Source organism: Pavona decussata, unplaced genomic scaffold, assembly GCF_977016875.1.
Source record: "Pavona decussata unplaced genomic scaffold, jaPavDecu1.1 SCAFFOLD_219, whole genome shotgun sequence".
Classification (NCBI taxonomy): domain Eukaryota; kingdom Metazoa; phylum Cnidaria; class Anthozoa; order Scleractinia; family Agariciidae; genus Pavona; species Pavona decussata.
Window position 1 is genome coordinate 2,725,001 of NW_028145624.1, and position 22,809 is coordinate 2,747,809.

General features: G+C 38.6%; 2 protein-coding genes across 4 annotated transcripts in view; one reads left to right on the plus strand and one right to left on the minus strand.

Moving 5' to 3' along the window:
- The window catches only part of LOC146459511 (sorcin-like), a 29,121-nt gene extending 27,356 nt beyond the window's left edge, over positions 1-1,765 (minus strand). The window contains exons 1-2 of one of the 2 annotated variants that reach the window (XM_085089444.1): positions 1,608-1,765; positions 459-539 (exon numbers count right to left, since the gene is read on the minus strand). In XM_085089444.1, the coding sequence (XP_084945570.1) occupies positions 459-539; positions 1,608-1,664 (138 nt within the window). In that variant the 5' untranslated portion in view covers positions 1,665-1,765. The remainder of the gene's footprint in view (positions 1-458; positions 540-1,607) is intronic. The other variant, XM_085089445.1, reaches the window with a different exon arrangement.
- Positions 1,766-1,883: 118 nt separating this feature from the next.
- LOC146459512 (uncharacterized) lies at positions 1,884-22,474 on the plus strand. Of its 2 annotated transcripts, XM_085089440.1 has the most exons (4): positions 1,884-2,108; positions 4,608-4,739; positions 20,609-20,981; positions 22,159-22,474. In XM_085089440.1, the coding sequence occupies exons 2-4, from the start codon at positions 4,623-4,625 to the stop codon at positions 22,374-22,376; spliced, it is 708 nt and encodes a 235-aa protein (XP_084945566.1). In that variant the 5' UTR covers positions 1,884-2,108; positions 4,608-4,622; the 3' UTR covers positions 22,377-22,474. The 2 variants fall into 2 exon arrangements, with proteins under 2 accessions (XP_084945566.1, XP_084945567.1); XM_085089441.1 differs by lacking the exons at positions 1,884-2,108; positions 4,608-4,739 and adding an exon at positions 18,413-20,178.
- Positions 22,475-22,809: the final 335 nt, after the last annotated feature.

A 22,809-nucleotide genomic window follows, 5' to 3' on the forward strand; every position in this document is an offset into this window, starting at 1 on the left:
TAAATACTAACTAATGAATTTTAGTAACTTGCTATTGTAAAATTACACATGATTATTACATCAAAAAATTGAAACAGAAAAATACATGGCATTCAGCTCAAACAAATGCAGCACTTTTTACGGAAAATGGGCCAGATTTTGAAATTGACAACTAATTTCAATGTTATTGTTTGTATAGTATTTTTGTCTTTTTTTCTTCTTTGTAGCTTTATAGTTTCAATTCTTTAACTGAGATTCATTGTAACCTTTGTTACATGCAGTTAACAGTGTAGTGTATATGCCTTGTTTTCTCGCATCACTTATATTGTATGTAATATTTTATACGACAGCTCTGTAATGTGTTAAAAAAATAAATAAAAAATAAATGATTATGAAGAGAAATAAAATCATGTAAACTACACATGTATAACTAGTCAGGAATATACAATATACAGTGTGCATATACTTCAAACACATACATGTCCAGCGACAGCAGAAAAATATCCATACAAGGGATCAGCCTGCATTCCTGTTGGATAACCTGCGTAACCAGGAAAGCCCTGCAGTGGGAATGATATTAATCATTATTAATAATACAAAATCCTGACCAAAAATTGGCAGACTTGCATGATAAATAATACAAATGCAGGAAACTTGACAATAATTAATCATTGTATTTCATGAACACTACACAGTCAGTACATACGTGCTGTAGATGTATAAAAAATTATTGGCGTCTTTTGGCAAAAAATCGTTCTCAAATCATAAGTTTGGTTTGCACATGAGTGGAGCAATGTCTGGATCAAGCCTAAGTTGGATATACAGCTTTCAGGTGCCAGAAACATTTCTGCGCAGCCCTTTAAATTAGCTATATCCTTGCACTACTGTGATAATGCATTGAATCAGTATAATATAACCCCAAATTACCAAAAAATAATGATACAAGTAAGCATGAATTTTTATATGATCTGCAATGGTTATCCCATCACTGCTGATGTAAATTAAAATAATAATAATAATAATAATAATAATAACAAAAATGATGACGACGATGATGATGATGATGATGATGATGATGATGATGATGATTATAATAGATCACTCTAGGAAAAAGGAAGGTGTAAGATTGGCTTTGAAGGCCTCCATGCTGGGTTGGCTTATCAAGTATGCCAGGAGAGAGTTACTTTCAGCTACAGTCCTGGCAAAGAAGGTGAACTTAAGCTTACAACTGTTACTTGCAGAACAGAATTAAGAGTGAGTCACAAAAAGTTTTCATAATTAATGTATGGGTGCATGAGGAAATCTTGGCACAGAAGCCTTCACATGGCAAGCTTTCTGTTTCTTTTATCAATTTCCAACAGGAAGTGCCAGAAAATTGTCAATTTCGTGGCTTGGCAGTATGATTTCTGGAGAATGTTAAGTAAATATCGTAATTTAGTTGTAGGAAACAATGTACCCTTGGACAAGGGTACATAAAGGGTATATTTAACGGTACATATATTATAAGCATATTTCTAAACTTTTTGATTCAAAATGGCGCCCAATGTCGTCTGAAGATCCGTTTCTTTTCTGATGCTTTATTTCCAAACAATATTGAATTCTCTACTCGGTTCCCTCTGCTCACTTACCCCTCCATATCCACCAGGAGGACCAGGAGGTGGAGCCCCGTAACCAGGATAAGCCATACCTGCTTTTAGTCCACGAGAAACGGTACGTGCGGAACGAAAGGTCTTCGCAGAGCCAAACAGACGCTATGCCACGTAACCTGGCCTTACATGGCCTTATACATGGCCCATCCCTCGCGCGAGCGTTACATTCGTGTCACGCTTGCAACGTTTGAAGGAAAGCGAGAATGAAGTTTTTTAAGATTTGGGTTGTCTTTTATTTCAAACTTGAAGTTAACACCGAGACAACATTAGCAGACGATCTTGGGACACATTCAATAGCAGCATGACACCCCCATGACACTCCCAGAATCAAACGTGAAACCATTGGTCAATTAAAATTAGACCGCTGACTCGTTTCCTATCTGTGCATGTAATCAACTGCCATTGCGTGACGAAATATCGGACGGTAAAGTTCGTCGATCGATATCTGGGATTCGACAAGGGTTCAAGTCTCCATCTCAGGTATTAAAGACATTTGCATGTTTTCTCGGAATTTCAGATTTACATTAGGCTGTTTTTTTTTTAATACCGAATCGAGCCGATCGAAGGTAAAGTAAATGGGTACTGGTTGGTGACTGCAAACTTTATTAATTTGAACCCAGACCGGGTGACGGGGAAAAGAAAAATTAAATACCCGGTGAAAATACTCCATTCATCACTGCAGTCTTGAACTCTATTAGGAGGAAAGCAGGTGCAGCTACCTTTTACAAAAGAGTTAATTTTAGAGTTGCTTGCACGTGTACGTACAGTTGCGAAATTAAATGCTTATCGGAGCGCCCGGTTAATTTGTTGTCTACTATTGTTTCAATTCATACAGCAACAATTTGCACGAACAACAGAACTGTGTATGAATTTACATGGATTAAATATACAGGGCATTTCGTGAGCGGACAACGTTACACACTGCGATGCATGTCGAAATATTAGAATAGGATCAGGATGAACTTTAATCCGCCATAGGTGGCTAGCATGGCGCAATAAATAATCATGCATCAGTAAACTGCTGAATGCAAGCTGTGGCTGTTCGCAACTCGTTTTAAACTAAAAGTCTGGAACGTGCCTTTCTTCATATGAGTGGTCCAGTGTCACGCAACTGTTGACATGTTTAAAAATTATTCAGCAAACTGTTGTTTAGACTGTTCACAGTCCCCCTATTTTTCCGTGGGACTCTCTAGACCGGTACGGTTCGATGGAGCTGCCACCATCTTGGTTTGTAAAATCGAGCGCGATCTGGGAAGAGTGTCTAAACTACCGAGGGGAGGGGAGCGGAGTTGTCCCCTCACTGACTATACTAACACCCACTCCCGCTCCCCTCGGTAGTTTAGACACTCTCCCCAGATCGCGCTCGCTTTTACAAACCAAGATGGCGGCTGTTCCATAGAAGCGTACCGGTCTCGAGAATCCCACGAAAAAATAGGGGGACTGTGAACAGTCTAACTGTTGTTGTATCAGAGAAAAAAAGATGCACCTGTTTAAAGATTCTTTTCTTGGCTACGATTTCATTCCTATTAGAATGAATATTTCACTGTCATTTAATAGAATTACCAAAGAACGGCGTAATCCTACGAGCAAGCGTGACCCAGCGCCAACACCAGATGTGCCAGATCAGATTCTGCAAAAATAGCATGACCCAAGATCAAGAGTGACTATTGCGTAATTTTTTTTTCGTAGCGAAAAGCTTTGCGTAGATTTTCTTTCCCTACTTTGCAAGGCATGCTTTTACTTTGTTATGATCTGCCTGTTTTTGTTTCTTCTGCGTATAAACCAGTAGCGAATCAACACCTTATTCGCTCCTGGCGTATAATTATAAACCTGGACGCAAACGGCTCCATCCCCCCGGCATTGGAGGGATATTTTTTCTAATTACCCGTCCCGGGGATAAGGAACTAGCCTACCCTGGGGCATTTGATGGTCTCGTGCCTCTCTACCATACAGTAAACACATCGGCGTGTTTCATACCGGATCATGTTTAAGCATCTTCTATTTGTTTATAAAGCATTGAATGGTCTTTGCCCGCAATATCTAATGGAACTCCTCGAACATCGGAAATCAACTCGGTCTCTTCGTTCGAACTCTAAGACCGACTAATGCAGTCAACTTGTAAAACCAAGACATGTGGTGACAGGGCTTTCTCTGTTTGCGCCCCGAAGCTTTGGAACACTGTTCCTTTGGAAATCCGATGTTCCAGTACACTTTTATTATTTAAGAAAAATCTCAAGACTTTCCTTTTTGCTAAATTTATTGAGAGTAACTCTTTATCATATTTTTAAATTTTAGATTCTATTTATTTTTAGGTATTTTTCTAGTCTTAGTTTTCTAAGTTATTTTAGGGTAAATTTTTTGTAAAGCACCACGGAAAATAATGGATGTGTGCGCTATATAAATGAAATATTATAATTATTATTATGCGCAGTAAAACTATCTGTATGCACAGTATAAGAAAGCACCACAGGGCGCGTAGCGTAACCTGTGAGCCAACCGAAACTTAAAATAGCACTATTCTTCTTCTTCTTCTTCTTCTTCTTGTTCTTCTTCTTGTTCTTGTTGTTGTTGTTGTTCTTCTTCTTCTTCTTCTTCTTCTTGTTCTTGTTCTTGTTCTTGTTCTTGTTCTTCTTCTTCTTCTTGTTCTTGTTCTTGTTCTTCTTCTTCTTCTTCTTCTTCTTCTTCTTCTTCTTCTTCTTCTTCTTCTTCTTCTTCTTCTTCTTCTTCTTCTTCTTCTTATTATTATTATTATTATTATTATTCTTAACGACAACGCAATTGCCCCATCTGAACAAAGTCCTTTTCAGTATCCAGGCACCAGGTCTGAGTAGGGCTTAACTTTGTCTAAGGCGAAAGAGATGAGATGGAAGATCCACAGAACGAACGATCACTGGATCAATGCAGAGAAACAATTCTGACATAAAATCGTTAGCTTCTTAAGAAAAAAAACCCCCGAAATTTGTCTTTGTTTATTTTCAGGTGTTGTGCAAAACCATGGCTAAACCCGAGGGCAACGGCTTCTATACCGGAAAGCTGCTTACATTAAATGCTAACTCCTCGGATGAGTATGTTAAAGACATTTACGATGAATGGGCTGAGAATTACGATAAGGTTTGTCCATGATTTGCAAGAATTTTAGTGTGTGATACCGGAATAGCAAAGTTGTTTTCCTTGCGAGTCCGTGCCTGAAGTATTTTTGCACAGCTTGTGACAATGAGGGAAAAGCACTGCAAATCTTAGCACTAAGTGCTATAGAAATCCAAGAAGAAAATAAATTGGGGGGTAACCATACATTTTTCGGAGATATGTTTGGATTTGTTTTCCAAATTGAAGCTTAATTACGTTAATTTCTCGCACACCCTGAGACGCGCAGAACGTAAGGGCAGTAGCGAAAGGGCTGAGAATTACGATAAGGTTTCTCCATGTTTTGCAAGAATTTTTGGTGTGTGATACGAAAAGTTGTTGGTTTATCACCATGTGGGAAAAGGGCTTTTGAAATCCAAGAAAGTTGGGGTAACCACACATTTTTCTGAGATATTAAGCAACGGTAGTTCTAAAAAGCATTGAAATGCAGATAACAATGTATGGATTTGGTTTCCAAATTTAATTTAATTACTCTAATTTCTCGAACATCCCGCGATTTGCAGAGCGCATGCGCAGTGACAAAAGGAGGCGGCTTTTGTCGCACCGTTCTGCAGTGTTTCTCGCACAAGGCTACGACTTCAAACCACACGTGCAAATCAGCTGTGATTTCGACGCGGTATCGCTGTACGTTTACTGAGAAATTCTGCAGCTTTTGCGTGATATTTCGAACATGTTCCGGCGAGACCGTTGCAATATCGCGGCGAAAAATCGCGCTGAAATCGCCTCTAGTTTACACACGCGATTTGAAACAACAACTTGAGGGCGTCAAAAATTTCATAAAAAATGGGCCTTGATACCAGGTGCCAACCTCGTTTCCATGGCGATTCAGGGGACGGGAAGAGGAGAGATCCTGGGAACGAGGTTGAATACCAGGAGTGCAAGGTCTGCGTGAGAGAAGGAGGCGAAGCGGAACAGAACGCCGTATTGACTTCGGATTCATCTGTGTTTGTTGTCTGGGGTTTAGTTTGAAGCGTGTAGAGTTCGTGGAATATACTGTGGTATTTATAGGCGGACAGAGTTGCACTGGGTCGCTTGTAAATTCTGGGCCACAGAAAATTATCGTTGTACACATACCGGAAACTAACCGATGAGACTGACGTTTTCTTTGTCACGTAAAAGTGGGCTGATTTGTTTCCTTGATTGCATTGGGGATCGTGTGATTATGGTGCAGTGCAGTTTGGTTGGCTGAAATTGAAATTATAACTGACCAAATTACTATTACACGCGCGGAAAGCGATTGCTACTTCTATCAACTAAATCAAAGTCTACAGTTCGGTACAAAAGTGGACTGACTCTTCAACGTTTCCGGGTCAGTAAAGTCCTCGTAAAATCCTTCAGTTGTTAGGGGGCGTAAAGCTATATGATCATTTAGCGAGTTCTTTTTTTTTTTTCTTTCATTTAAGTTCCACACATTACTTACAACACTAACAGTGCTTACAATACTAACATTACTTACAAAACAAAATTTCTAACAATGAGTAACACTATTCAATATATAGTAACATTACTACAATACTAACTATAAATACAACACTTATCTTAGTTATGCTAGTTATTTTTATAATACATATAATTTTTATTTATTAACCTAGTTTTCTACCGTTTGTCACTAAGGGAGAAAAAACGAGAGCGCTGTACCGTTATAAAGTGTCTAAAGCGTACAGTCTATATTTTTTCCATTTACATGTAAGTTTGTGACTGGACTCGTTCTTATTTGACATCGTTATTTGCCATTCTAATCGATAGACGTAGTTGATCGTATTGGTGAATATTCTAAAAGAAGGATGGGTACTTTTTTGGCGACAATCATAGATATATTACTTAGCTAAAATTACAAGATGATTTAATAAAAGAAAATCTTCCTTTCTCTGCCAGATTCCCAAAAGAATATCAGTATTAGAAAGTTCCTCTAGGTCTACATTTATTTTTTTTGCACCAAGAAATAAAGTCCAGCCAGAAACTCGTAGTATAGGAGCACGTAATGAATAAATGTTCGAGGGATTCGTTCTCACGTTCAAAGAATGTACATAATGGCGAAGTTATTAGACCTATTTTACAGAGGAATGAATTCGTTACTTAGTATCTATTTAAAATTTTATATTGGAATCCCCGCGATTTTGTATCCACGAGGACTTTAAATGGCAGTTTGTTTATTTCGCGCCAATCTAAGCATTTACCTGAGTACAGATCCGTAAATTTCTTTTGCGCAGTTGGAGTGCTTTCATACTTTGCTCGTATTTCCTTATAAACACTTTTTGAAAGAGCTTTATCGATTCCAACGCACAAGTTCTTTAAACGTAGTTGGATATGGTCACTTAAAACAAAAGATTTCCCACTTTTTGGCCCACGAAACAACAAGGAGTTTCGCCACACCATCGGAAGGGCATCAAGAATCTGCATCAAGTAAAACACTTCCATGGGTGAGAAAATTGATTCATTTAGATTCTGTTTAATAATTACATCATTCTTTTCACTTACAAGATCTTCGAGTGTGACTATTCCTTTATTAAATAGGCTATAATGAAAAATCGATGTTCCATTGATTAAAATATCCTTATTTTTCCATATTATTGTATTCGTTCTTGTGTTATTCTTCAAAATTTGACTGCACTCTCCCGTTGCTGCAGAATGCTCAGCGAAGATTTGGAAACATTCTTCATAAAAACGAGGTAGTTTAACAGGAAGTTTTTAAGGTCAAATGTACAAGCCAAAACTAATTTTCCGCCAACTTGCTTTAAATAATGCGAAAGAATCATTTTCCAACTACTTTGATGCGCCTCGGCAAATTTTTTGCAGCACATGATTCGTTGCGTCCTTATAATCGATTCTAGATGCGGTGCTCTCAAGCCGCCATTTTCCTCATCACTTATCAGGACTGAGCGTTTCACTTTATCCTTTCCTTTCCAAATAAAGTTAAATAAGATTTTGTTTACTTCTTTGATTATGTCCTTGTGTATACACACTAAGCCAGCCCTATACATGATAACCGGGACCGCAAATGTTTTTATGCTTTGTGTGCGTCCAAGAACCGTTACGTTTCTCCAATTCCAAAAGGGCAACTTTTCTTTAATAGATTTTAAAATTTGTTCAAAATTAAGCTTTATCCAAAGGACCTGATCGTACGAAAATAAACTCCTAAAGGCTGGTTTCCATATGATCGCGAATCGCAGATCGCAGATCGCAATAAGGTCTGCGATCGTCTGCGATCATATGGAAACTACTTCTGCGATCGTCTGCGATCGCGATCGCAGACGATCGCAGAAGATAGAACCATGTTCTATCTAAAGGCTGGTTTCCATATGATCGCAGACGATCGCAGACCTTATTGCGATCTGCGATCTGCGATCCGCGATCATATGGAAACTAGCCTTAAGATTTTTATGGCCTTTTTAACGATTAACCGAGTCAAATGCTTTCTGGAAGTCTATAGCTATTAACATTCCGTTGATGTTATACCTTTCTGTATAATCTAGGATGTCATCTATAGTTCTAACGGCATCGAGGATCGTTCTTCCTTAAACATAAGCATTTTGATTGAAATGTATTATTTTAGGCAAAACCTTCTGCAGTCTTGTGGCAATTGTCTTAGAGCCAATCTTGGTATCAACGTTAATCAACGAAATTGGTCTGCAGTTATATATTTGTCTTTTCCTTTCTTCTCTATTAACTTAATGATTGCCTGCTTTTGAGTACTTGAGAGTTCACCATGGTCATACGAGCAATTAAGAAAATCAACCAGTAGGTTTCCTAAGGAGTTCCAAAACGTTTTATAAAATTCAACAGTAAGACCATCATTACCAGGCGACTTATTATTTTCGAACGACTGAAGGCAATCAAAACATTCCTTAACTGATAATTTCCCTTCGCAGATAATCTTCATTTCGGAGGTAAGTTTAGGGATTTCTGGTCTCAGCAAAAACGGATGACCGTCGTCTACTTCTTCGTCATTTCCGGCGTATAGATCCGAGTAAAATTTAACCATTTCCATCGAAATTTTCTTTGGATTTGTGGTAAGCATGCCATCACTGGTAAACACCTTTCGAATACAACTTTTGGTTCCTCTGTTTGATTCAAGCCCTAAAAAACACTTGTTGCTTTTTTCACCTTGTTCGTACCAATTTGCTCTTGAACGAAGTATTGCACCTTTTGCCAGATAATCAAAATGTGAATCATATTCCATTTTTAAGTTTTCTAGATTTTCAAGGTTTGATGTAGAAGAGTTCATTCTCAGAGCTTCCTCGGCTTCTTTAATCGAAGTCTCGATTTCTACCAGCTTTTGCTTTCTTTTTTTTGCTTTATCTTTACAATATTTTATAGTGAACTGCCTTACACGATATTAAATGAGATCCCACAGAACCCTTTTGTCAGTAACTTCATTAAATTCTGCTAGCCATTCCTGAATTTTTTCATTTATTGCGGAAACGTAGTCTTCATCCTCCATTAAACTGGAATTGATTTTCCAGAAAGAAGGGCCAGGCATCTGCTCGTCTAAACTATTGAAAGATATAATTATTGCCGAATGATCAGTTCTAAAAGCCGTCTTAATGCCTGTATCCTCTATCTCATCTTGACACACATCACTGATAAGCCAAAAATCTAGTCTCCTCTGAACTAGGGGCTTCTTTTGTCTCCAGGTAAAAAGCTTACTATCCGGGTTCCTGATTCTCCATATATCAATTATATCATAATTTAAGCAGATGTTTTCTAGAATTTTAGCTGACCCTTTTTCTTTAGGCGAACCTCCAGAGCTGTCAAGATCCAGATCCCTAACAACATTAAAATCGCCACCAATTATAATTCTTTGATTTTGACCAGTTACAAGATTGTCTAATTTTGGCTGTAGCTTATCAAAATGGGAGCATTGTTCTTGTATCTTATTAGGCGCGTACACATTCCCCATAATGTAATTGGAACCTTGTACGGTGACATCTAGCAAAATGTAACGTCCATTTTCATCAGCTACTGTGGATTTCAATTCAAATTCTAAGCTGTTTTTAACCAGAACCAGAACACCACAGCTTCGATTAGAACCATGTGCAAAAATCATTGGCCCTTTCCACTGAGATTTCCAAATGTTTTCCACATCTTTTGTATATAATATCTGCGTTTTGTTTTCCAAGCCAGATCAATAAAGCCTTTCTTTTCTCCTGAGCTCGAAAACTTAGAGTCATTACGATATGAACCAAATTTTCTCCCACTGTAAAATGCCTAATAGAAAGAGAGGTGACTAGTTCGTAAAATGAAAATATAGCAGCTAACACTAGCACAAATAACAAAGACTCAAAAATTGTGACATTGCACATTGCTAACCTACTTAAAAAAAATAACAACGGAACACACATTGAATTTTAAACAACAGGTCGCTAGAAATATTCCTGAACGCAACCAACTTCACACAATATGACACTTACAACGACACTAATTAGTTGTAAAAACGGTCTTAAGATTGGAATCCTTGGGACTTCGGACTTGTACACCTGTTGAAAAAAGGATTCCTGGGAAAACAATGGCGAGTTACTAGAAATATTCCTGAACGCGACCAACTTCACACAATATGACACTTACAACGACACTAATTAGTTCTAAAAATGGTCTTAAGATTGGAATCTTAGTAACGACCCTTGGGACTTCGGACTTGTACACCTGTTGAAAAAAGGATTCCTAGGAAAACAATGGCGAGTTACGGCATTTATCAGCTTCGAAAGTTGTTAACGAATATATTTAATTTTGTAGCAGTTGTTTATCCTTTTATGCTAATTTTTCGAGAAAAAAAAATAGAAAAGAACATTTTTAACTAACAACACGAAAGCATAAGAAAAAAGAAAAACTCTTACTCTAATAAAACGACTCAAAAATAGGCTTATTACATCAGTAAATGTTGTTAGGAGGGCATGTATGGTTCCTAAACATCGTCCTTCTTACTTGGTAAAAGGTACTCAGGCAAAGTGTTTGCTACGTATCTGTTGCCGTTAACTATTAGATTTTTACCTTTAATGAAAGCTCTTTCGATGTTAAGTTCCTTAGCTTTCTTGTAGGCAGCACCTAGTTTACCGCGTTCTTTAGCTGATTCTGCGGATAAATCTTTGTCGATGAAAACTGTACGAAAGCGTCGACTTTTCAAGTGTTCCTTTCTTTTTGTCCACACCAAATCGGCGTCCATACGTGAAACAAATCGCACAAGAATTGGTCGCGGACAAGTTGCAGAAAGAGCCCCTTCTTCAGATGATTCATTTGCAGCTGGTTTTGGTCTTCCTGCACGGTGTATCGCGTGAAATTTTATATCTGGGGGCACACCGAGTTCAGATAGTACGGAAGCCCATAAGGGACACATCTTTCCTGGTAATATTCCTCCATATATATTCCTCCATATAACAAGAAGTTGTACACATCTCACAAAATAAAGTGCACTGCAAACTAAATAAATCCGCACACTGCGAACAAAATAAATCCGCACGCTGCAAATAAAAGAAATTCGCACGCTGCAAACAAAATAAATACGCACGCTACAAATAAAAAAGTCCGCACACTACAAATAAAAAAATCCGCACACTGCAAACAAAATAAATCCCCACACTGAGAACAAAAAAGTCCGCACACTGCGAACAAAAAAGTCCGCACGCTGCAAACGAAAAAGTCCGCACGCTGCAAACAAAATAAATCCGCACACTACAAACAAAAAAATCCGCGCGCTGCAAACAAAACAAAAAGTTCTGCGCACGCAGGTAGACGCAAAGTACTGGGACTGAGTGTTACATTTAAAAAACATGGCGTCCAGTGAAGCGATGGTGAAGAAAGCTGAGTGATGAAATTGTGCTCGACAGTTTGCCCTGTGGATCTGATGGAGAGCTATTTCAACAGAGGCCTTATGTACAGCCATATAACGCTGATGTTGGGAAGACATCATCATATAGATGTCGTGAATGAACGAACATTGAAGCGAAGACCTCAAGACTGCGGTCTTTTGGTGGTTTTCACCTCACGCATCGTCACGCAAGTGAAAAAATGAAATCCTCAACCATTCAATAGATAAAGTCAAGAAATTGATATTTTGGAGAAGAGTGATACATAAACAACGTGTGAAAGCCACGGGGCTGTGCGATATCTCATAATCGAGTTATTCGAGAAAATGTACCACGGAAAATTACAGAGTTTAGTATGGGACGCCATGTTGGTGGACACCAACATAGCCACCAACATGGCGGCCGGAAACCGGCAAAAACATCTGGAGACTGGGGCTGACTGTCATGTTATAAGTCCAAAGTCTCAAGGGTCTTATTTAGGTTTAAATCTCAAGACCCTTTTAGAACCTCATTATTATTCTTTTGTGTGTGTGTGAGTGTGTATTGGTTTTGTATGTATGTGTCCTATTGTTTTCGTGTTTGGTGTAAAGGCGGTTATCATGAAGCTACCGTTTTGAAAATAATTCGTTTTTGTGACACATTGATTATATATTTGCAAGCAGCAAGGAGAATGTAAATTTCAAACTTCTTTCACTTAACGTTCGTGGAATTCGATCGCCTGAAAAAAGGAGAGCTTTGTTTGTCTGGTTAAAAAAACAAAAAGCGGATATAATTTTCCTTCAAGAAACATATAGCTCGAAAGACATTGAGAATATATGGAGAACTCAGTGGAGTGGGAAAATGTTTTTCGCGCACGGATCAAACCACAGCTGTGGTGTGATGACACTCATAAGGGAAGATTTAGATTTTGAAGATGAATCGTGCCTATGTGATCCAGCTGGGAGATTTATTATTTTAAATGCGACTGTGCAAGGAGTTAAATATATTTTTGCCAATATTTATGCACCAAATAAAGTGCGTGATCAGTGCACATATTTTAAAGATTTACGAGAGAGGTTGGATGGTATAATCTCAAGCCCTGAGCAAAAAGTTGTCATTGGAGGCGATTTCAATGTCACTTTTGATTCTAATTTGGATTGTCTGGGTGGGTCGCCAGCCCAAAAAGAGTCGGTTAAGGTACTTGAAGAAATTTGTTTTGATATGGACCTCGTTGATATCTGGAGAATAAGTCCCACTGGAAATTTAATTCTAACTTAACTAAGGACGAAGAGTACATAAAACTTATTACGGACAGCGTCCCAGCTTGGATTGTTTTGTACGATAGTGAGGGTAACGTGCCAGACTGTGCAAATTTATTCCTCCGACATCCTGAAATCCCTAAACTATCGTCAGAGAAAGCAGCTACGTGTGAGGGCAAACTAACAGTGGAAGAATGTCTTCAAAGTCTTCAGTCTTTCAAAGAAAATAAATCACCAGGCAATGATGGACTGACTGTAGAATTTTATAAAACATTTTGGGGTATCTTAGGTAAGTTATTAGTAGAAAGTCTAAATTGTGCCTTTGACTATGGCGAGTTATCGAATTCACAAAAGCAAGCGATTATAACACTTATAGAAAAGAAAGGAAAAGACAGGAGACAAATTTCAAATTGGAGACCGATTTCACTTATAAATTTAGACACAAAGATCGGATCAAAAGCAATTGCAAGGAGACTTCAAAAGGTGATACCCGATATAGTACACTACAATCAAAATGCATATGTAAAAGGAAAGTCTATATTTGATGCAGCAAGGGCAATAGATAATATTTTAGAATTTACAGAAAGAGAAAAGATCCAAGGCTTAATGGTAGCAATAGATTTTAAAAAAGCTTTTGACTCGATTAACAGGAATTTTATGTTAGAGACGCTATCCGCTTTTAACTTTGGTCCTACTTTCATGCGGTGGATTAGGACCTTCTATCAAAATATAACTAGTTCGGTCATGAATAATGGTTTTTCGACAGGCCCTTTCAACATACGTAGAGGTGTAAGACAGGGCGACCCTCTATCACCATATTTGTTCATTATCTGTTTGGAAACCCTTGCCATCACCGTGCGTGGAAATAAAAACATTCAAGGAATTCTAGTAGGCAAGGAAGAAATTAAATTAGAAATGTTTGCTGATGACGTCACAGCTTTTCTGAGAAATACCAGATCTCTTGAAGTTCTTCTTCATACTGCTGATCTGTTCAATAAGTGTTCTGATCAATCAAAGAGAAGTTACAAATGTGGAAGTGGAGAGATCTAACTATTTTAGGGAGGATTCAGATTGTAAAGACATTTGTGATACCGATATTCATGTATCGTGCCGGTTTAATTTGCGTGCAAAAAGATATCGTGACAGAGGTCAACAAATTACTTTTTAAATTTATTTGGAAAGGGAAAGACAAAGTCAAACGTTTATCTCTCATATCTGACTTGGCAAGAGATATATTGTATTCCCTTTAGAGTGACTGTAGACTCCAAATCACGTGAATTCCAGTTTAAGGTGTTACATAGGTATTTAGCGACGAATGAATTTCTCCATAAAATCGACCTGGTATCTTCGTGTCTATGTACATTTTGCAAAAGAGAAAGTGAAACCATTGAGCACCTCTTAATAGAATGTGATTACTCGAACAAGTTTTGGCAGGATTTAATTAAATGGCTCAATATGATAGATATCAAAGTGGAAGCGTTATCAGAGATTGACAAAATTTTTGGAATCTGGAAAAGGCAAGTAGACTTTCATCTTCTTAATCATTTCTTGATTCTGGCGAAACAGCATATTTACTCTTGTCGAAATAAAGGCTACCCGCCTTCACTAAGAACCTATCTTGCAAAAGTATCCCTAATATATCAAATTGAAACGACGATTGCTGAATCAAATGGTAAACGTGCTTTTCACGACGTTAAGTGGAAAAAGTTTCTACTCAAATAATTGTAGTTCATCTGGTAGCTTGTAGTTTATTTATTTATTATTATTATTATTATTATTATTATTATTATTATTATTTTTTGGTATTTATTGTCTCATCTATTAATTTCCTACTGTTTGTATTTTAAATTATAAAACCTTTGTAATTAGCTATATACAACCGCTTTGTCTGAATCAATTCTTGTAAACAACTTTAATTAATAAAAAAATCAATAAAATACAAAAAAAAAAAAAACATCTGGAACTTACTTTGTCTATTTCAAAGCCCTTCTTCTCTCTGCTGAACTTTCACACATTGACATAGACGCTTCTATTACATGTTAGCTGATCAGACCTAAAAAAAACACGAGGCAAATCGATGTTTCCATGTACGTGACATGTTTAGAGCAGCAATCCTTCTGTCACGCACTACGCAAAAATCTAAAATTCAAACTGCTCTATTTTCAAAACAAAGAATACTATCCTGCTGAAAACAAGCAAGCCGATTGAAATTTATATTTTCTTTTATGTGATGAAGATAAAAACCCAAAATTGTGTTTTGTTATGAATTTCAGTATTTTATGACGTCACGTAAAAACCAAGATTAAAGAAGGCGAGATGCACGTTGTGAATTACGATCTAGTTGAACGCGTAGGGATCTGATGTTGCTTAAAAATTTCACTGGTACAGGCAGTTTTCTACCATTTATATAAAGAAAAAAATATATGTATATAAAGTGTAAATTACAACTTGGAAAACTCAGGGAATTCCATTATAAAAGTGATGCGGTGATAGTCATAGTTTTGGGGTGTCAAGTTTCAAAAGGTCCACATGCACATTTGTACCTTTTAAAGTACTTCAGGGTATAAGTAAAGTAAAGGCTAATGACAGTCCTTTCTGAAACCTTCAAAAAAATAAATTAAAAAGTTTGCAATTGAACTAAATGCATGTTATCAATTATGTCAATATTTGCTACTAACAGGTCAGGTTTAGTATTTTTAGTTTGGTCAGGTTATTTATTTATTTATTTATTTATTTATTTATTTATTTATTTATTTATCTATTTATGGTTTTGGTACCTCTGATAGGTACAATTTATGTGGAACGATACCATTAAACAAAAGCTTAGGACCTTATAGGGTTTTCTTATATACCCAGTGAGCACCACTGTCACTTTTGAATGGAATTTTTGCCATCCCCAGGGTAGAAACCCTGAAACCATTTCAGGCGATTGGACTTAACTTTCAGCTGAAACAACCACTATTGGTCTGCAAGCAATTGCATACATGCAACATTCAAAGTTGGTAAATGGGGTAAATGGAGGCCAGTTATTTAGGTTAGTGCATTCTTCATGTCACTTGCCCAGGTGGAGAGTGTTCTCAAAATTACATGTTTGTTTACATGTACAGTCCTATTTATATTTAGTTGTGCTGTACATATAAGGATGACCTTGCCATTCAGCTGTTGGTCAATCATCACCCACTCACCCTTGCAACCTGGTGTTCCAGTGTTAACTTCAATAAAATTTTTGGCAAAATTCTGTAACTTGTTTCTTTTAGTATGCATTTCGTTATGGGAGATCGTACTTTTCCAAGCTTTAAAACATATCTTAGAAACTAATTCAGAAATGAAAACATGTTCAATATTCAATGAAATTGCTCTACACCAGGAGTCCCGCTTCCTAACAGGGGAAATTGCAACAATTTTAAATAGTATAGCAAAATTGTGCAAGGACTAGGGATGATCTCAGGTTGAACTTTATAACATATTTTTGGACAATCACCTTCTTATTTTCATCTTGTCTCCGATGTACCAATCTCCAGATCTCCAGTTCCACCTGGTTGACAATAGCCTACACAATTTTTGATATTTTGAGTACTTTTTGACAGTTTAAAGAGCCTGTATAAGTTAATTTAGTGTTATTTATACCCTGTAAGTCATTGCACCCTTGTTTAAAAAAAAAAACATGAGAATGCAAGGGTGGTTATTCAAGGGAACAGGGGTCCTCACTGCAAAAGCTTTATTTAACACCCAATTCCCTAATAGAGGGGGTTTATTAGAGAAGGGAGACTGGGGGCATATTTTCTCAGTTACCATGGGGACAAAATATAGATAGAATGAAAGATGTTATGGAACGTTTCATCCTCTTTCTTTTCCAGTTTGAGTTTACTTAAATGAAAATTGTTTCAATTAAAATTTTGAAAGGAACAGAACCCTGTGTCATTTAGACGATTTTCCCAATATCACATGATTTAATATCTTTTAATCATTAAACTGGATTGCTCTGATAGACCTGTTTCCAAACAGGCCTCGAGGCTTGTTTGCATTTGTATCTCAAAATATGTTTAAAAATTTACCCAAGGAAACACGAGGAAATCCACCGTTAATTTTGTTTTTGTTTTTTTCTGGTTATGCTGACATCATAGCCTTCAAGCCTTCGTTTAAACGTTCGTTTATTCATGTCGCCGAATACAGGAACAATTTCGCCAGTCAAGGTCGGAATTCAAATAACAGGTAAGGTTCATATTCAGTGGCTCGCCAATAGTGGCCAGAGTGTAAAAAACGAGTTAAGGCCCTCAAGCCGGCTCAGCTGATGATGATGTCTTCCCAACATCAGAGTTGTATGGCTGTACATAAGGCCTCTGTTAAAAAGGGCTCTTCATCAGATCCACAGGGCAAACTGTCGAGCACAATTTCATCACTCAGCTTTCTTCACCATCGCTTCACTGGACGCCATGTTTTTCAAATGTAACACTCAGTCCCAGTACTTTGCGTCTACCTGCGTGCGCAGAACTTTTTGTTTTGTTTGCAGCGCGCGGATTTTTTTGTTTGTAGTGTGCGGATTTATTTTGTTTGCAGCGTGCGGACTTTTTCGTTTGCAGCGTGCGGACTTTTTTGTTCGCAGTGTGCGGACTTTTTTGTTCTCAGTGTGGGGATTTATTTTGTTTGCAGTGTGCGGATTTTTTTATTTGTAGTGTGCGGACTTTTTTATTTGTAGCGTGCGTATTTATTTTGTTTGCAGCGTGCGAATTTCTTTTATTTGCAGCGTGCGGATTTATTTTGTTCGCAGTGTGCGGATTTATTTAGTTTGCAGTGCACTTTATTTTGTGAGATGTGTACAACTTCTTGTTATATGGAGGAATATTACCAGGAAAGATGTGTCCCTTATGGGCTTCCGTAAGATAGTATATCCTTGACCTTCTTTACACATTCTTTATTATCCTCTTCCGCTTCTTCGGGAACGTTGATAATTCTCAAGTTCTCTCTTCTCGAGTAATCTTCTTGTTTAACTGCCCGATCTTTAAGCAGATGTCGACCTCCTTCTTTAGTTGGCAATTTTCTTTAAGAGCGCCTTCCACTTGATCTTCTAAATGCTTGTTCTTCGCTTTTAGCGACTCAACCTCCTCCCACGCGGCACTCAATGATTTTATTGCTTCTTCTAATTCCTCTCTCATGGCCTCTATGTCCTCATTCATTTGACATCTGAGGGCTTCCATTTCGCTGTTTATTTTTGTAAAGCCATTTTCTATCCTGTCTTGGATGCTCGTTAGCTTCTCGAGGATTCTCGAATCGTCTTCTCCAAGCGACGAGTTGGAGCCAAGAGGCCGTTTTTTATCTTTGCCTTTACTATTTGACATACTTTTTGTTAAAAATGACATCTACTGGACCCCATCAATACTTCAAAAACATTCAAACATAACCAGACAACCGCATAAAGATTATAAACTCGCCATTTTTGAGAGCTTCACCGAAGGCGTCTGACCGCCATCTTACCCAGCCCCTGCGAGTCCTTGGTTCATCGCACGCATTACTTTTCTAATTTGTCTTAAAATTTAACTGGTGTGTTTTATCGCCAAAGATTTCCACATGACACTTACCCTGTTCCTAGAGATGATCCTTCCGTCTTTCTCCTCAAAGAGAAGCGACAACAAGCTGCGGAGCGCCCGGTGACTGTTGCACCGAACCTCACTTTCATGCAGACGCTAACTGTCAAACTTATCAGAAATGACCAATGGCAAAGAGAGTTATCACGTGTTGATCAACCGTACAGTCCTTTAGGGGTAAAGATTACTTTGCCGATTGAGATGGAATTCATATCGAGTGACTTTTTGTCGCAGTGCGTATGTAGCGATTGAATCGTTGTTTTGCTTCTGTTTAAAGAGAAAAAAATCTTTCGTTGCAGTTGTTAGTTAGACCAGGATTCCGATTTAAATCATCAGTCGAAAATGACCAGATCGAATAAACGTGGCAAAACATGGCGTAGACGTAGGTCAAATTCGTATTCTAGAAAGAGAGTTCCAATTCGTTAACACGCAACTACAGTCATCAATCATTCTAACGTTGCCCTTACTGAAGATGGAGTAATCTTACTGTCTAGAGGAGCTTAACCTTCTATCCTACTTCCACACATATATTTACTGGACTAAGTGGAAGCTAACATTATTGATTTTCACGACTTCTACACCTTAAAGAGTTTCTTTAAAATGTAGCTAAAATATGCGATTTACAGCCAAATCTCTTCTGCCTTAAGAGTACTTGGTGTCTACCAGCAGGCCGTGAACCAGCTCTTGACATCTACATTGACACCATCGAAAGAGACATCATGACAGCCAAATCTACACGTATCCGTGACAACCTAACTCGCAGAGAACGCCAAGCCGTCAGAAAGCTACAACGGCGAACAGAGATGATAGGGAGTTTAAGAAGCTACTACGGTGACGGCAACGAGAACTTCACAAAACAATAGGATATAATGAGAAAAACGAAGGCCCTGCACATGCGTTATAAATTTTGGTTCATTTCTCCACCTTGCTCGGCCAAACAACAACGTAAAATAACCAAATTCAAAGTTTTGTGGAGAACGTGAGCACATGACAGTAAGTTTTTAAATCTGTCTCAACTTGAACGCCATTTCCACCTGTTCTGTTACTGGATAGTTCGGCCACATTGTACAATTTGAACGAATTGGAATAATCGCGAAGTAGTACAAGTAACGTGAACTTATATTTTCAAGCAACGTGTTCGTTGGCGTTGCCGTTGTGGTTGTCTTAATATAAAGTCCCTAATCACGAAACCTGCTGCGGATAAATGATCCGGTACTGTAGTTAGATGAATGCTACGGACAACTTATCGATCACAACAGTTTTATAACAAAGCATGTCAAGGAAGATCCCCTAAAAGAAATAAACAAAAGAGTCCGTTTCTATCTCGCTCTCGAAAACTGGGCTTACTTCTCTTCGTAAAACGAAATATCCTGGCGCTTCGGCCCCACAGCCCTCGGCTTTGGTCTAAATCAAAAATTAAGGGAGATTTTCTCCCTTAACTGCCACTGTCAAAATGGCACGCGAATCAGGATGTCACCAGCTTTCGCAAACCTTTTCATGGGCGAATTTGAAAAGAACGATGAGCCCACGCAACAGGATAGCGGGTAGACGGGAAACTGTCCTTGTGTGACCGGCGTGACAGCTAACTTGCCTACCTTTCGTATTTTAATATTGCGAACAATCAGAGGATCGGACGACAGTTTAAGTCGAAAATCGCGTCAAAATGCTTGGATAATCAAGCGTCACGTTAGTCGCTCGACCTTTTGCCGCCCTCTTTCCGCAGCCGTCCTGTTGCGTATTAAAGCTCACTATCATGACGCAAGACAACCGCGCCTCTGGATCAAGGGTAACCTTTGAACTGGTTTATTTAGGGGCTGTTTACATGGAGGAGGGAAGATCCTAGAGGGCGGATCATCCAAGTGCCATCCATATGTTTAAGGGTTGTACTTGGCCCTAACGATAGGATCTTCCTAGCTGAGAAATAGGAAGATCCTAGCACCATGTGAACTAACTTCGCTCAGAAGATCCTAGTATTACGGGAAAAAGAAGAACAAACATGGCGGCAACTGGGCGTTCAGCTGCTAAAGGCCGACAATTTTTCTTCTTTTACTTCTCCACTTGGTAACCACTCCGACCGAAATTTCTGCATGTAAACCAAACGAGAAGTTGTTTCGCGTTCTAGGATCTTCCCAGTGCAATGATATTCCTCCCTCCATGTAAACAGCGTCATAGCTGTCGAAGGGTACATTGTTCTCATTTGCTTATTCAATCATTAGGTGACAGGAGAGGCGGGCTATGTAGCCTACAAGACTTGTACTCCAATATTTGACCAACTGCTGCGAGAAACGACAGACAACAAGCACGCGGACCTCAGAATCCTTGATGCAGGGGCTGGTACAGGAATCGTGGGCAAAGTTTTGCAGGATCTCGGCTACACCACCATAGATGCCCTGGATATCTCGCAGAAAATGTTGGACGAGGCGAAAAAGCTGAATGTTTACAAGAAGTTCTTCTGCGCCCCGCTGAGTGCGGAACCTATCCCCGATATCGCGACTGGTCAGTATGACGCTCTGATCTGTGTTGGCACCCTTACAGTTGGTCATGTCAAACCTGTTGCTTTGGATGAAATTGTGCGAATTGTTAAGCCAGGTAAGAAGTTGATGCTCTAGTGTTGTTCCAAGTTTCTTCGCTCAAATGAACTGGCCTGAGCTCCGGCCCTGCCATACCGAAGTTGAGCCCCCAGTACGGGCGATTGCATGTCAAAACTGGTTGTCATACATCACCTCAATGCCTCCACCAATACGCGCTGTGCTAAACATTTCCCTGCGTTTTCATGTATTCTTTCTTGTTCAGCACAACCAATCACGGGCCGTAGATATCAATGACGTATGAAACTCAGTTTTTACCCAGTGTTGAGCTCTGAATGGCTGATTTAAATTTTAGAAGCCCGTACCTTATGGCAGGACCTTGTCGGACACTTGTGGTTTCTGTACCACCTAACCTTACCTGAACGTTCCAAATGTTTCTATACTGCACACACTCTATCGAGAAACACTGCGTTGATTTGGTTATTTATAGAATGGATACCAACTGGACACCTTATGGTGCTTACACAATGTAATATTCTTAATCGTGATCGCCCTGACGTAGACGAGAACAGAAGCCCATTTTTTAGTCAGTGAACTGAGAGAATAGAGCTCCGTTTAGGCAGAGAACGTCCGTTTTGGGAGTTTAGCACTGATCTACACTATTTAGGCCTAAGCACTGATTTAAACTGGCGGTTAGGGAACTGGTCATACCAAGTTTGTTCGAAGAGGACCCACCTTGGCTTTAAAATTTGAGTGACACAGAAATATTCAGCAAGCAAGAGTCAGCATTGTTAGATAAACAAGAAAAGTGAGGTTTGAATGTCACTGTCCTTTTTTACTGCTGGAAAGAGAGATGGCTATGCAATAAAGACACCATCTTTTAAGATTGAGGAAGGCGTGTGCAGGCAGAGACCACCATCTATTTTGGGGCTTAGTCGGTCCTGTTCTAGTATAGAAGTTTTGACCACTTCCCTTAGCTGTCATTGTCATGGCTAACTCTCTGAAATAAATTTAAAATTACCATTTTTTTGTCACCTAGACCTCGTTGGGCTAGTGAATATGGATAGGAGATGAAGCAAATGACCCGGGTTCGAGGCGTACACTAATTTGAGTTTTGAACTTTTTACCGCTTGAAGTAAGATTTCTGTTGTGTAAATATCATAAGGTGTCCAACCTTGCTTTGGGGTATCCATTCTAGCAACAACCGCATTGATTTCCTCCATCTTTCCTTTTTTTAGGTGGTATAATAGGATTTACTCTTCGAAAAGACGTCTACAACGAGAGCGTCGATCAAGCCATCTACAAGGGCACAAACAAGTTTGGCTACCGAGAGAAGATGGATGAAATGGAAAAAGAAAAGAGATGGAAACTTCTACGATGTGACTTAATTGATTATCACACCACCATGGATGAAATGCGAGCAAAGTGCTACTCGCTTATGTATCAGGTTTTGTGAATATTCAGAGCTTCATTTATACAAATTTAGAAATGTGTCCCCTTTTTCTCATGAAGAACTCAGTATTTAAACAACAGATTAAATATTTACAGTCTGTACTGGTTCACTGAACAATTCTAAATATCTTGACAATTTTGTTTGTACCGAGAGTTGGATTCACCCCAATAGGGATTCTACCCTATACCCTTCTGTTTTCCGATCCCGTACGTATTGTGAAAATAGCCTATTCACGTTAGAGCGGTTTTCAATTGACTGTCGAAAGTAACTCACGTTTGCTTTGGTTTTGCATTACTAAGCTCTGTGATTGGTTAACAAAACTCGTGCCACTTTCTCAACCAATGAGAAGCAAAACCAAAACCAACCGTGTTTTGGCCGCACGCGTTTTCCCACGCTTGGCGTCAGTTACATATATTTGCTTCTAATTCTGATTAGC